The 16307-nt window shown below is 39.5% G+C and overlaps 1 protein-coding gene across 1 annotated transcript in view; it reads right to left on the minus strand.

Annotated features, from left to right (window-relative positions):
* Positions 1-16307, minus strand: part of LOC122815622 (deleted in malignant brain tumors 1 protein-like) — a 569610-nt gene that overhangs the window by 314677 nt on the left and 238626 nt on the right. Inside the window, exon 6 of the mRNA XM_044088283.1 lies at positions 11945-12259. Coding sequence (XP_043944218.1) covers positions 11945-12259 — 315 coding nt within the window. The remainder of the gene's footprint in view (positions 1-11944; positions 12260-16307) is intronic.

Consider the following 16307-nt stretch of genomic DNA (forward strand, 5'->3'; position numbering starts at 1 on the left):
AAACATCCAAACTAAGCTTTACTATATTCCTACCTATAGCTAAAAGATACTTTTCCTTAGTTACTTACTATTAGCAAAGTAGAAGTGCTGAAGATGGATGTTTCCATGTCCTAAGACAAATACAAAATTCACAGACTTTCTCTCTGAGAGAGTTTTAATTAATGTGGCATTTTACTGCTGCATCAGCTTGGGATGAGATCACTCTTTGTCACCTGCCTTCAGTTCCCAGGCTACCAGAAACTTAGAAATTAGTACCTCTATGTCAAAAACACATATCTCCAGATGTTTGCCTAGAACTGGAAGTCATAAAACAGTTAAGCACTTTTGCACTTTAAACCTAGCAATTATTTCTGTTTCAAGACAACAGAAAAACTCCTAGCTCTAGACATTCTGTCTTCTTGCTGAGCTGAAACTGAGATAACACAATCATAAACAATTTCAACTTATTTTCTTAAGGGTTTGCAAGTTACTTCTGTATGTTCCAGCTTCTACCATCAAAACATACATTTGCATAGTCATATGGTTTATACACATTTCTGTTCTTTTCCAGTAGGGTACACTGTGGTTACATTCTTGAAGCTCAGTAGATAACGTACAGTTCAACACACACACATCTGCACTAGTATTTTAATATCCACATAACATATAGTTCTCTTACATTTGTAAAGCAAGCATACAAATAATATTAATATTCACAAATGAGATAGAATTAATTACAAAATTCCAGCCAGCTGGACTGACAGCCTCACAATGCCCCCTCCCTGAAAACTCAAGGTAGTTTTAAAGTAACCCTTGAGAAAATTGCTTGAGAGTGTTGAGCCTATCTGGCAATAGATTACCCCATTCCTTGTCTTAAGAGCCCATCTGCATTGGTATTGCTAACCCCACTGCAGTGCTGCACTGTCATATCATATGCTTGTGACCCTAGACTCCACCTTAGTAACTTGGCATTTTGATGTCTGGCTCAATGTAGCCTTGTTAAGGGATTGTGGACTGTAACTGCAGTGAATATCCTTCCATACAGATAAGGCTGAAGTTTCCACAGTCCCCACACTATGGCTAGACATTCCTTTTGTATGGCTGCATAGCATTCCTCCCTGGGTTGGAGCCTACAACTGAGATAAACTACTAGGTGCTCCTGTCCCGCTGAAGGAACCTGGCTAAGTACAGCCCACACCCCATGGTTTGAAGCATCCACCTGCACAACAAATTCTTTGCTGTAATCTGGACTAGCTAACACAGGGGTTCCTCCCAAAGCTCCTTTAAGCTTCTGAAATGCCTGCTCACATGCTGGGGTCCACACTACCCTATCTGGCCTGTTTTTCCTTGCCAGGTCTGTGAGGGGAGCAGCTATGGTATTAAAATTGGGGATAAACCTTCTGTAGTACCCTGCTGTTCACAAAAATGCCCTCACCTGCTTTTTGGTAACAGGTGCAGGCCATGCCTTAGTGGCTTCCACTTTGGCAGATTCTGGCCTGATCTTACAACTCCCTACTCTATGTCCCAAGTAGGGGACCTATGCTATACTCACCTGGCATTTGGTGAGTTTAATTGTCAACCCTGCCCTCTGCAGTCTGCCCAGCACCTCCCTGACATGCTGAATGTGCAATTGCAAGGAATGGCTGTAGATGGCAATATTATCTAGGTAAGCAAGGGCAAAATCTCCTGTGCCTTCTAGGATATGATCTACCAGCCTCTGGAAAGTTACTGGGGGATTTTTCATCCCAAAGGACATCTTAGTGAATTCATGCAAGCCAAAAGGAGACACAAAGGTTGACTTCTCCCTAGCACTGGGAGTCAAGGGCACCTGCCAGTAACCCTTGGTAAGATCAATTGTGGTAAGATACTTAGTCCCACCCAGCTGCTTTAGGGCTTCCTCTGTCCTGGGCATGGGGTAAGCATCTGATTCTATGTGACTATTAATTTCCTTTAGTCCACACAGAACCTGGTGTTGCCATCCTTCTTTGGTACCAGCACCACATGGGAGGCCCAGGGACTACTGGACTCCTGAATTACACCTAGTTCCAACATTTCCTGTATCTCCTACCTCAGAGTCTGTTTGACTATCTCAGGCACCATATAAAGGGCCTGATTAATAGTCCTTTGAGGTCCTGTATCCACATGGTGCTGCACCAGGTGGGTCCACCCTAGTTTCCCAGCGAGCATTTCACCAAACTCCTGCAACACTGCTTGGATTTCTCAAATTGTGTCAGTCCGAGCATCACTGAAGAGATTACTCACCAGATCCCCCTCAGACTCATCCTACAATCCTCTGCAAATGCTCAGCACAAGGGTCTCCCTAGCATAGTAAAGTTTCATCATGTTAACATGCTATAATTTGTGGCCCTGCCTCCTGCCTAACAGTGCTACCATGTAGTTAACATCACTGATCTTCCTTACCACCTTGTAGGGTCCCTCCCAAGCTGCCTGCAGCTTGTTGTATCTGACAAGAATGAGAATCATTACCTGCTGCCCTACAGCATACTCTCTAGCTCGAGCATTCCTGTCATACCAGAGAATGTTCTGCTGTTGGGCTTGTGCCAAGACCATGAGTTCCCTGAGCCTTGTCCTGAGGTTTAGAAAGTATGCCACAGTAGACTGCTTGTTGGATTCACACTCACTCTCCCACTCATCTTAAATCAGATCTAGAGTTCCCATCACCCTATGCCCATACATCAACTGAAAGGCTGAAAAACCTGTTAATTCCTGGGGCACCTCTCTGTAAGCAAACAACAGATGTGGCAAATATTTGTCCCAGTCCCTCTTAAACTGGTCTGTAAATGCCCGTAGCATGGTCTTGAGTGTAAAGTTTAACCTCTCAACAAAACCATTAGTCTGGGGATGGTGGGGGTGGTCTTTAGCTGCTTCACCCCCCCCCCCCCCGCTACATCCACAGACAAGCCAGCAAATCTAACATGAAATTGGCACCTCTGTCAGTCAGTATTTCTTTTGGGAAACCTACCTGGCTGAAAATCTCTAACAAAGCATCTGCCACCTTTTCTGCCACAATGGAGGACAGAGCTACTGCCTCAGGGTATCTCATAGAATACTCTACTACCACTAGGATATACTTTTTCCCTGTGGAACATGGGATACTCAGAAGCCCCATAATATCACTAGCTACTTTCTGAAATGGCTACTCAGTTACAGGCAAAGGCATCAAAGGAGCTTTCACTTTGTCTCCTGCTTTGCCTACCTTCTGGCAGTGTTCACATATCCTGCAGTACCCTGTTAATCTCTGGAAATCCCAGGTCAATAAAAGTTCTGCATAATATGTATCTTTGTACATTTTATACCCATATGACCTGCAATGGGAATATCATGGGCTATGGCTAGAAGTGTCAGATGATAGGCTCTGGGTACTACCAACTGCTGTATTCTCTCACCCTGTAGCCCTCCCTCAGGGATCCATTCTCTGTACTGTACAGAAATCCCTTTGTTCCAGTATACAGATTCCCCTTTCCCTTGAGAATCAGGTGCCTCACTAGCTACCTCCCTCAGGCCTTGCAATGTAGGGTCTGAGTGCTTTGCCTGTCTCAACTCTCTTTATAACCCTTTCCAGGTCTGCTTCCACAGGAAGTCTGGTATCGTTTGACAGTGGTGCCTCACTGTCATCCTTGGTACCACTACTACTCACCTCTTCCCTTGCAGTCACTCTGTCCAAGGGAACATTAGTACCCACAATTATCTGTGGCTCACCTTCAGTCTCACTGCTACAGGGTAACTCCCTCCCTGAAGTAACCACCTCACCAGTACTGGCTGCAAGTCTGCAATCTGTCTGGGTCTCCCCCAGGCTACCAGACCCACATGCTTGTCTCCAAGCCTGACTGCGTGTAACTGCATGAACATGCGGTACTGCATTATCAAAATCATTCCCTATCAGGACATCTACATGGATATTCTCAAACGCACCTACTTCCTGACTTCTTTTTCCACCCTCCCAGACAAGATGAACCCTAGAAAAAGGTATTTGGAATGGGGACCCTTATAAAGCTCTGACTGGAGTAGACTGCCCAAGCAAGTAGTGATTCTCTGTAACCATTGCAGGCTTCACAATGGTTAGGTCAGAGGCTGGGTCTCTCTTAACAATGGTCTCTTTCCCATTCACTAAGCTAGGATATAACCTCGTGTGGTAGTTTGGTACCCTTGTTGTCTTGTGACAACCTACTGTTGCCATTTTGTCATTCCCACTTACTGGCTCTCCCACCTTTTATTCCCCACCTTGCCTCCATGGACATCTATATGCTACATGGCCTCACTGGTTGAATTTAAAACATTTAAACCTAGGTCCTAGACATGTACCTGGAATAGTGGCTTCCCCTGCTACTGGCGGATTCTGTTGGGGCAGTCTGTGCTGCCCACCATGGGTTCCCTTAGACCCATGAGCAGTATTGAGTGTTCCTTTCCTGTGCAGTGATGCTGTGCTTGCCCTTCTTCCCCAACTCTTCTGCAGTAGTACATTGTCTATCAGCTAACCAGATTCCCATTTCCTCAGGCAAATTGCTAAGGGCTTGTTTTCTCACCAAACGTCTGCCAGCCCTTCAAAAGTGGTGAGCTGACATCAACTCACCCACCTATGAAAATAAGTGCTTAGGTTAGCAACATATCCACACACACTTTCATCTGCCTTGCGTCTGTGCTCACAAAACCTTTTCCTATAAGCTTCAGTTGTTAACTCAAAAAATTCTAGCAAGCAGTTCTTTACAACATTATAATTTAAACAGTCAGTATCAGACAGTTTGGAAAGAACGGGTACAGCTTTACCATGGAGTAAGGGGATCAGGAACTGTACCCAGAGCCCTTGGTCAACATTATACTGTTTATATACCCTCTCAAACATATGAATGAAACTATAAAAACTATCCCCCTCTGTAAATTGTGGAAGTAATTTACTGACCTTTGTTGCTTCTGGGGTTTGGTTACTCCCTTCACCATTACCTGCATGACTCTGGCAAAGAGTCCGCATCTCCTTTTCATGTTGCTTCTGCCTCTCATTCTCCTCAGCCACCAGATGTTTCAGTCTCTCTGCTGATTTTCTTTCCAAATGCTTGGCCTCCAACTCAAGTCTCTTTAGCTCCAGATGGATTTTTAAATCCTCTGTGGAAAGGCTGAGCTGTCCATTTTCTGAGAGTTGTACATTCCACGACCAGTCTGATTGTTCTACTGGTTGCTATTCTGTGATGCAGCTGTGACTAAGGCTGCAATCATGTCTGCTTTAGTCAGGTTGGCATGCACCAGTTTTTTAGCCTGGCACATCTCAGCCAACTGGCTCCTTGTCAGCTTGTCATATTCTTCTGCTGACATGCTTGCCTGCTCTCCCTGACTAACTATGCTAATAAAAAAAAAAATAAAACAATTGTGATATGAACTCTGAATGTTCACTGTGTGGCTGATTAGGAGTACAAACAATTCCAGTGACCACTGTACACAGGCTACAGGAATTCAATATCCATACCACTACAAGCCAATTAATATGGGATGTGGTTGTCTTACCAGTATCAACCAATTAATATGTAATGTGGCTATCCCACCACTGCCAAACAATTAATATGTGATGCCCCTGCACTGACTCAGTAATCAAGGAGCTTTAATCTTCAGCACTAGCACCAGTGAGGGACATGCACATTGGGAGGATGCCAAGTACACACACAGTAAAGTACAATTTCCCTTAAGAGCATACAGAGATCATAGTCAGTCTGGGGCTTGTTTCTCCCTTTTTCTCCAGATCCCCATTAAGACTCTCCACTGGTATAGCTATAGGGTTAAGATCTCAGATGAGTGGTCAAGCCAAAACCTCCAGCACCTTCTCTGTCCAACCAGTGCTTTGTGTCCCTGCCCAAGTAGCTGACACACACACACACACACACACACACACACACACACACACACACACACACACACACACACACACACACACACACACACACACACTTCACTTTGAGATTTGATTTTTATACAAACACACAGACACTCCTGGAGAAGCCTGGCACAGGTTCACTATCTATGCCCCCTTCTGCTCAGACTACAAGGTAGTACCAGCTGCCACCAACCACTTCTTATCAGCCACTATAAGGCCCTTCCCAAAGAGTGACCAATTCTATTTTATAATGTTACTATTATCCAAATAGTAAATGTGAACAAGACTTTCAAGGCTATTTAGGAATGGCAGTATCACCAAATACATACACAAGTACTCTATGAGCTTAACTATCTCTAAACAAACCGGCCACAATTAAAAGGTTTAACTATATTTAATAAATAATAAAAGAACAAGACAATATTCAGTAACTCAGCACAGTGACTACAGAGTTCAGAATCAGAGGAAATATTTTAAAACAACATAGCAGAACAGTCTCAAATAAATACAGAAAACATCTAAACTAATCTTTATGATATTCCTATCTATATTTAAAGATACTTTCCCCTAGTTACTTACTATTAGCAAGGCAGACGTGCTGAAGATGGATGTTTCCAGATCCCAACACAAATACAAAATGCAGACTTTCTCTCTGAGGGAGTTCTTAAATTAATATCACATTTTACTTCTGGGTCAGCTTAGGATGACATCACTCTTTGTCACCTGCCTTCAGTTCCCAGGCTAACAGAATTTAGTACCTCTGTGTCAAAAATACATATCTCTCAGAAGTTTGCCTAGAACTGGAAGTCGTAAAACAGTTAAGCATTTTTACATTTTAAAACTACTAATTATGTCTGTTTCAAGGCAATAGAAAAAATCCTAATTCTAGACATCCTGTCTTCTTGCTGAGTTGAAACTGAGATAACACAATTGTAAACAATTTCAACTTATTTTCTTCAGTGTTTGCAAGTTAACTCTGTATGTTCCAGCTTCTACCATCAAAACATACATTTGTATAAGCATACAGTTTATATACATTTCTATTTTTTTTCCAGTAGGGTGTTTACATTCTTGAAGCTCAGCACATAACATACAGTTCGACACACAATTCTGCACCAGTAGTTAAATATCCACATAACATATAGTTCTCTTAAATTTGTAAAACAAGCATACAAATCATATTAATATTCACAAATGACATAGAATTATTTATAAAATTCCAGCTAGCTGGGCTGGCAGCCTCACATTTCCCATCAGCCTGATCACAAATATCAGTTTCTAACCTGAATCTGAAACACTGAGCACTAAGCCTAAAACTCCCAGTTGTTTACTATATGTAATTTCAGTCCTCAGTCTTAAGCCTATAGTTCCTTGTTGCTCTATAAATCTAATCCCAAACTAGTTTATGAACCCAAAATCTAACAGTGTCAGTAGCTCCTGAAACTTAATCCCTAACTTCACTCCCTAACTGCAATGGTATATCTTCCAGTCATCCCATAACCCAAAACTTCAAATCTGATTATAGTATTTAATGTTGCTTGAACTTAAGTAATTGATCAAATATCAGCCCATGCAAGGTGCCAGGAAAATAAGTACCTGGCTACGAGACTGCAGTCCATGAGCATCGAAGACTTAACCAAGTGAAGAAAATCCATGTTATAGCTATATAATCTATATAAAGCAAAGGAATCTTGGGGAACAGAGCACTTGTATTTATTTACTCATTCATTTATTCAGTTATTAATTTATTGGCCTTTGTTTACCATGAAAGTTTAAATGAGCAGTGCTCTTTTTCAGCCGAGGCGCGGGGAAAAAGAATTCACTCCATTCATTATTTAATTACCACATTAATTAATTAATTAATTAATTAATTAATTAATTAAGTTATTTATTTATTTATTTATGTATTATTAACATTTGTTGACCAGGATAATTCAACTGAGCTTATGGCCCCTTTTCATCAGAGTCTAGGGGAGAAAATCCCCATCACTAAAATGCCCTTTGCTAGTGCAGTGGCTTGTCACTGTAACTGGGCAGAGAGCAGAGGGCATGTTACCTGTTATACCTGATATTTAAAATTGGACACAAGGGACAGCTGCTGTCATTTTGACAGAACGGATTACACAACCACCTCATTCTTATTAAGTACATCAGCAGTCATGGGGCAGACTTTTACCTTCTTGCATTCCCCCTCGTTTCCTGGGTCACTATTCCAGTATCCCCATTGGTACAATACTGTGTTGTAGCTAGATGCTGTTTTAGTTCTTGCAAGATGAGGCTACTGTTAGTTTATGAAGAGAGATAAGGGAGAGAGTTCTACATTGCTGCATGTACTAAGTAAAGGCAATCTTCTTCAAAATTATTATTAGATTTTGTAGAAGGCATTAGATTTTGATTTTTTGAGTGGAGTTTTCTGGGAGGAAAATATCTGCTTATAATATTGCTAAGATTCTGGGATTTATCTGGACTATTTACAATGATAAAGGCAATTTTGAGTTGAGAGTAATGCAGGATGTTTTGGAAATGTAACCACTGAGTTGTTGGTGATTAGAGTTAGGCAAACTAGCAGCAAATCTTTTTCTGTTATAACATTTTTCTAAATTCTATAATTTTTTTTGCAAATTGGTTAGGATAGAAGCATTGTAAAGGAAGACTGGAAGAATGATAAATCATACTGCCGGTAGTTGAACATGTGGGGTTAGATAAGGATTTGTGAGTAACCATTTCAAATGTTGGGACCCACTAGAGTGAGTTCTGAAACATAGAGACTTCTTCTTTCGGCTTTTCCTGGTTAGGGGTCGCCACAGCGGATCACCTGTCCGCTCATGATTGGCAGTGGAGTTTTACAGTGTCGAGTTGCCAGTCCAGCACCCAACCTTCCACAGAAGGCACAAACACACACACTCACACCTAGGGCCAATTTAGAGTGTCCAATCCACCTGCAGCATGTCTTTGTGATGTGGGAGGAAACCGGAGCACCCGGAGAAAAAACACGCGACCACAGGGAGGACATGCAGACTCCGCACAGAAGGCACCCCAGCCGAGGATTGAACCGGAGAACCTCTTGATGTGAGGAGGCAATGCTAACCACTGCACCACCGTGGCCACCCACCTGAAACATAGAGACTGAATGTCCAAAAAAACTGGATTTACATTTATCAAGTTCAAAATGACCATTTCCTGTAATATTCCCTTTTGTATGAGGTATATTAATTTAGATTTGTTATATTTAAGTTCAGAGGGTATGGGCAGCCCCCCCCCCCCACCAGTGAGTACAGGGGGGCTTGCATCTCTGCAAAAGGGAAGTTTAAATGAGAAGATCAATATCTGAGATTTGCTCTTTTATGGGATTTTTGTTTTTTTTTCAGCATATTTCAATAGGGAGCTTTTTGTCTTGTATAGGACAAGTTTTTTATTAGTTTTGGCTATAACTTGTTTGATGCATTTTAAACCTATATTTGTTGTCGAGGATAACAGCAAGCAGTTTTGTTTGGGTAATATGCTATGATTCTTACAGGAAGTAAAATTATGTGTTTACTTTTTTGGCATTAAGAGCAAGGTGGGATTCATGTAGCTGCTACTCAAGTATTGTAAAACCTTGTTGTGTGTTTAATGGATGTTGGGCAGGGGTATTATCTGAACGCATGACTCAGCATACTGTATAAATCATAATTGCAGCCTTTTCTGTTATCTTACGCATGTCATTGGTGAATATGTTAAACAGGACAGGGACAAGAGCAAGTCGTTGTGGAATGCTAATAGTTGTTAGTAAGAAGGATGAATGAGCATCATTCCATTTGACAGACTGTGGTCTGTGTGAATGGTAGCTTTTGAACTAGTTTGTTATGGTATTTTTCATGTAGAGCTTGGCAAGTCTTGCTGGGAGTAGGCTATGGCATACCATGATGAAGGCTTGTGATAAGCTGGAGAGGCTGAGGTGATATGTTTATTGTCATTTAAAAGAGAGTTGATTGCATGCAGGAAACCTAGAAAAGCTGTGCTGCTTCAGCACCTTGGTGAAAGCCATGCTGAGTAGGTGAAAATAAAATGATAATAATAATAATAATAATAATAATAATAATAATAATAATAATAATAATATTTTTTTAATCAGTTAAGCCCACTGGACATACTGTCCATTTTCAAAGATGACCTGGACGCAATGTCTGGTTAAGTGACTTTCTTAGAATCATACATTCAGCAAATGGAAAGCATCAGAATCAAAGACAGGACAGTTGCATAGCAATACATTGTCTTACATTGCCTCACCAAAATGCCAACAGCAGGTTTTTCATAGGTTCATAGGTTGGTACTAGGCTATCGGCCCTAGGGCCTGTACAAGCCTAGCCATAACAATTCCCTGGCTATTTCTTCCCACACTATTTACTTCCCTGGACCCCTGTCTAGCAGGGAGACTGACATGATCCCAGAGTGAATTTCCTATCTCCCATCCAATCGTCAAGATTCCTTTTGAAGAGGGTCAAGGAGGCGCTCTGCTTGACATGTATGGGCAGTCTATTCCAGAGTCTGGGGAGTCTCTGCATCAGGAACCTATCCCACCAGCATGTTTTGTTTATTGTGATGGCAAGGTTTAGATCCCTGGAGCATGTGGCTCTGAGGGATTGGGATTTCTTTAAGTGTAGCATGTCCAACAGCTCTGGGTTTGACATGGCCTTGTATGTTAAACAGAGATCGTCTCTGAGTAGACGATATGCGACAGAATATAGCTGGAGTTTTTTAAGGTGGTCAGCAGAGGGCATCTGCTTTAGGCCAGTGATTCTTTTAGTGAGGTATTTCTGTGTCCTTTCCAGTTGTTGCAGATGTCTTGAGCGGTACATACTAAATGGGGCATTGTATTCTATAATGGGTCTAATGAGGGATGAGTACAGTGGGACAATGACGTCCTTTTTTTTGGAAGAAAAGCCCTTAGTGATGAGGTGTGCCACATATAAGGATTTCCTGACTGTTGTGGCGATGTGGTTATTGAAGTTGAGCCCACTGTCCACCTGTGTCCCTAAGTCTCTTATCACACTTTTGGTGTTTAGTGCACTGCCAGCTATGTGATAATCCATGGGTGCATGTTTTTTCCCAAAGGGGATAACTATACATTTCTTGGCCCATGGCTCTGGCACCAAGCATCTGTTTTGTAAGGCCATTTATTAGAGTATCCACATCATTTGGGGGGAATTCAGTAATGGCTCCCATTTTGCAGTCATGTGCAAACTTTGTTAGCCAGAGTCCCTTAGTGTTGGCCTGTACTTCAGAGAAGTAGATGCCAAACAAGAGCGGTCCCAGGACTGAACCCTGAGATACTCCACTTGTCACTTGTCTGGAGCTGAATTTGGAATCAGCTACTTTTACAGTGTGGATTTTGGCTAACACATTGAATAGAATTTGTTTTATTTATGCATTTTTCTACAAAATAAAAGGGTAGATAAAAATGCAGCTCTAGACATTCAACAGAATAAAATTATTAATGACTTTATGTCTATGTCCACTTTCATACTTGTTATAAGAAATGTGCCCCCGAGTATGTGAACAGGAATTGATTTTTACCTCGTCAGTTACCCTTGCAAAATGAGTATGAATTTCAGGGGAATGGTGCAAGGTGTAACATTCAGTAGTATAGTAGTTTGGTAATAAATTTAACATAAAGAAAAATGTAAAATAGCTAATATCAGCAGTTCAGAATATTCTGGTATAACTCAGAGAAGCACTGATCATAAGTCTCATGTTGCTATGATTTAAGCAAAGCAGATTGTTGTGCCTAGATTTAATCTTCCTCTTCCTGTATTTCTGTCTTTAATTTATAGTGTTACACCTGTTTAAGGGTACATACATGTTTAGTCTCTGAACTAAGGCTGTACGAAGAGCCCTTATCACCATTTAATTTACTGGTTCAAAATTCTGAAAACCTTTCTTTCTGGCCTTCTGATATAATATATAAACACTAGTGATATGATTACACTGCTTTTAAGTCTGTGACCTTCTTTAATAGATAGCTTATCTTTCAGTCCCACTTTAATTTTCATGTTTTTTTTTCTTTCGCTGTCATTAGTTCACATTATTCTGATGTACATCACTTACCTGAGCATGTGATGGTGACTTCTTGTGATGAGTTACAGGAGCTAGTTCTCCATGGATGACTCCAACACTTTGATAAAGCTAATTCATATCCATTGCAATTAATGTTATCAAGCAGGACTAGTTCTGAGTTTCCTTCATCTGCTATAGTGTACTGAATAGATAATGCCTGACCGCAGATCAGCTCTCTACAGATCACACTTGCAAAAGAGAGACTCTGGCTGTTAGCACATATACGTTTCCACCCAGAAGAGATGCTGACTTCAAGGATACCATTGCATCGGTTGGTGCCATTTGTTAGTCTGACAGCCAGCTCATCTATAATATTAAAAAATAAAACAGAACCCAAGTTAGATCAGAGTAACATGTTTTCATAACATAGATATGGTATTACATTCTGAGGGGGTTCCAGTATATTATTTTGCAAATAACAATGATTTTTGTTTACACGTAAAACTCAAAATAATATAATGTAATACATATTGTAAAAATAAACAGTACTCATGAACTTGACAGGCAGGATACAGACAAAGTTATTACATTTTTTTTAATAAGAAATTCAGCCTCGTTCATGCCTTCAAACTGATAAATGATAGCTCTGAAGATGTTCCTTCTCCTCATTTTTATCTTTGTGTCCATGGCTTGCACAGTATGAGCAGTGGACTGGAAATGGGAAGCGCTTAAGAGTAGAGCAGTGAACAGCAAAATATGTTGGCTTGCATACATCTCTACACATAGCATCAGTAAACTCCAGCCACCTACAATGCTGAATACTTAATGGCAGGTTTTCACAAGGTTATAACACCCAAAATCATCAATGGCATGTCAAATCTCAGGTAGAAACCTTTCTTTCCCTCCTGGAATGGATGAACCAGAAAAGATATGTTCCTTCCCCTCCTCATATGAGTTCTTCCAGCGCTCTAATAGTTACTCAAACTTGAATGTTCTTGGTCACAGTTAAGGCTCCATCCATCTGAGCAATGGGTTTATTACACTGTGTATATCCAAAATGCATGAATATATGAAAACTGCTCTACTCAATTTTATAATGGGGGACAAAGGTTCATAGATGTGTGCTAGACCATTGACCACTGGGGTCTTTTTAAGCCTAGCCATGCATCACAAATCTCTCACAAGTTCTAGTACCCTTAATAGTGTAAGCAGGGGCATGAAACATTTACAAGCAGCGGTCTGGGAGATGACCCATTTACAGACTGTCTTTGCCTACCTTTAACTACAATTTTAAAGTTGCACATATCTGGCATCTGGTCATACACATAAGTAAAAAAAATGAAAACTCTTATAGTACATTAACAGGTCTCTTTCACACATTTAATATTAGTTAATCTGGATCTGTTTTAGTAATTCTTCTGTTGTTTTATTTGGAATTGCATTTGTCTTATTGTTTATAAATCTAGATAAAATAAATATTCTGTTATAGAAAAAAAACACTTATGCTTGAGCATAATGAACATTACCATAAACTTCAAAGTCGAAGCACGCAAACATAATACAATCTCATTTTGTCAGCAGGACAACACAGATGATTATTGTTATAATCTGTTAATTGCCTTGGGATGTGGTGCTTTCTGCCTCCAGTTTCATAATGGGCGAGAATGCAGTTTTTTTATTAGACCTGTGTTTGCCTGCCCTTTAACAAGGCAGTTGTCATGAATGTGTCTTAGTGGTTATAAAAATTACAGGAAAACAAAACATGCTTTCTATTAGCTGACCTATACATTATTAATGAAACCCTTTGTGCACTGCTGTGCAACATCAGCAGAAAGAATTTACTGAACTTCTTTTTAATGTACCTTGTAAAGCAGAACTAGGCTTATAAAAACACAATAAGAGCCGGCAACAATACAAAAAAATTTTTAATAAGCGCTTTCGGTGTGGACTATGCCTCACCTTCTTCGGACCAAGTAGAATTCAATTAACAGTCTTTTTATAGTAAATTAAAATCACCTCAATTAGTAAATGATGCTTCATTATAAATTAAAGGGGAATCACAATAAAATCTTTAAAACAAACAAATAAAAGACGTGCTCTAATAGCATATAAATGTGTATATATATATATTTTTGAAATATACATCAAAATATAAACAAAAATAAGCACTAAGCCAATGAAAAAATGTATGAGTACACATACTATTATGTATGCCAAAAATACTAAGCAGTCAGCCCAAACCCATCCAATTTAAAATGTAAAAAATATAACAAAGTTATACAGTGTTATGAACTATGTTAAAGCATATCAAAAATACAAGAATGTATTAAAATATCAAATAAGTATTAAACTACTATGCACTAATAGGTAAAATAGTTGATTATTACAGAAGTATATTAAAAATACATAAAGCATAAAGCATTAGTATTTTACCGACTATTTTAAGTGCATACTTGTGTGAATTATCGCCTCAAAGCTAAAAGTCTCAAAATACTTTTAATAGATAAGTTTTCATTGAGGCCTGGAAAAATGTGTGCACCTGTTTTAATTTTCCACATCAATTCATCTATTTCTAATAATATTTGCCAAGGTCCCCCTCTTATGTCCATATGTCTATGCTGGAGGATGAAAAATTTAAAACCATGACCAGGGCAATCCAATGTGTGTTTAGCCAATGCATTATTAGTGTCTTTCTTACTTATGGCATAACAGCTGTTTAATTTTTCTTTCTGTTTTGCCAATGTAGAATGCGTTGCAGTGGTCGCATAAAGCTACATATGTAACGCTTTTGGTCTCACAATTATACATAGAATTTGTAGTGTATGATTTATTCTTGATAAAAATCTTATCACCTACCAAGATATATTTGCATTGGGGCAAGCCCCACATTAAAACATACCATTGGGTCTGTTAGAGTGTGGCTTTCTCTTTTTTTCTAACAAAGCCTTTAAGTTGGGACCTCTCCTATAGGTAATTTTAGGCTTAACCCCTAAGGTCTTACATAAAGTTTGGTCCTCAATAATGATGTTCCAGTTTTTGTTCAAAATATCTCTGATGTTTTGGTAGTCTAAGGAGTATGTGCATAAGAAACTAGTCTTGTAAGCACTTTTATTGCTTCTTATAAGAGCTTCCACTTGTTCTAATTCGTTTCCTTCATTTAGTTCAATTTGTTCACTTAGCAATGGTTTAAAGTGCCCAATACTTTGTTTGTATAATACTTCCTTTTTAATATTAACTACTAAATTCCTAGGGTAGCCTCTATTCAAAAACATACATTGCAGATGTTCACATTCCATCTCAAAATCTAAATAATTTGAGAATATTTCTAGCCACCCTTACCATCTGGCCTTTTACAATGGCTCTTTTTTGATGGTAAGGGTGGCTACTAGTGAAATGCAAGAATGCATTGGAATAAGTTGGTTTCCTGTATATGATGCTTTTATATCTAAAGTTACTTCTATCGTTCACCAACAAAATGTCAAGAAAGTTGATACTATTCTCATCCAAATTATACGTAAACTCAAGAAAGTTAGTCATCTGAGTAATATTATTAATAAAAGCTGGTACTAAAGATTTATCACCCTTCCAAATACAAAACATGTCATCCTAGTATCTTGTATACCAGGAGACATTTTCTTGAAACAAGTGGTTTGTAAATAATAACGTTTTCCCAATGGGCCATAATGGCGTTGGCAAAACTGCCACCACACGGTGACCCCATTGCCACTCCGGTACTTTGCAAGTAAAATTGCACCTCAAAGATCATAAAGTTGTTGGCCAAAACTATCTCCAGCAGGGTTTCAACCAAATATATGGTGTTATCTTCAATATTTTTAGAAGCCAAAAAATCCCTGATGCACTCAAGGCCTAACTTTTGGGGTATGACAGTGCATAGATCTTTAATGTCAATTGTCAAAAAACAAACATCGGCCTCATACTTCAACTTGTTGATGTTATTGAGGAAACCCCATGAGTCTTTGCAAATTTGAGGCTCACGTTCAATCAATGGTTTTAACACACTGTCAATATATTTTGCACACCCATATGTTATTGACCCACGACCATCCACAATAGGTCTAAAAGGGGGTTCAATAATAGTTTTATGGATTTTAGGAGTACCAAATAGGGCTGGTGTCTTGGGTGCAATCATAGACAGGTATTGATACAAATCCATATCTATAAAACCTTCCAAGAATAAATCATCTAATATGCACCTAATCTTTTTATACGCTATGTTGACTTAGTTAACAGTGACCTGCGTGTAAACGTCAGTATTGAGGTGTTTTTCATACTTTCAATGTATGCACAGAGGTCCATAAACACCAGCCCCCCCACCCTTATCGGGCTTCATAACCCTAATATTACAATCATTTAACAAGTTAAGAAAATCATATTCAAATGTACTAATGTTATT

The sequence above is a fragment of the Protopterus annectens genome, chromosome 1.part1, assembly GCF_019279795.1.
Source record: "Protopterus annectens isolate FY-2018-M chromosome 1.part1, PAN1.0, whole genome shotgun sequence".
NCBI classification, from domain to species: Eukaryota; Metazoa; Chordata; order Ceratodontiformes; family Protopteridae; genus Protopterus; species Protopterus annectens.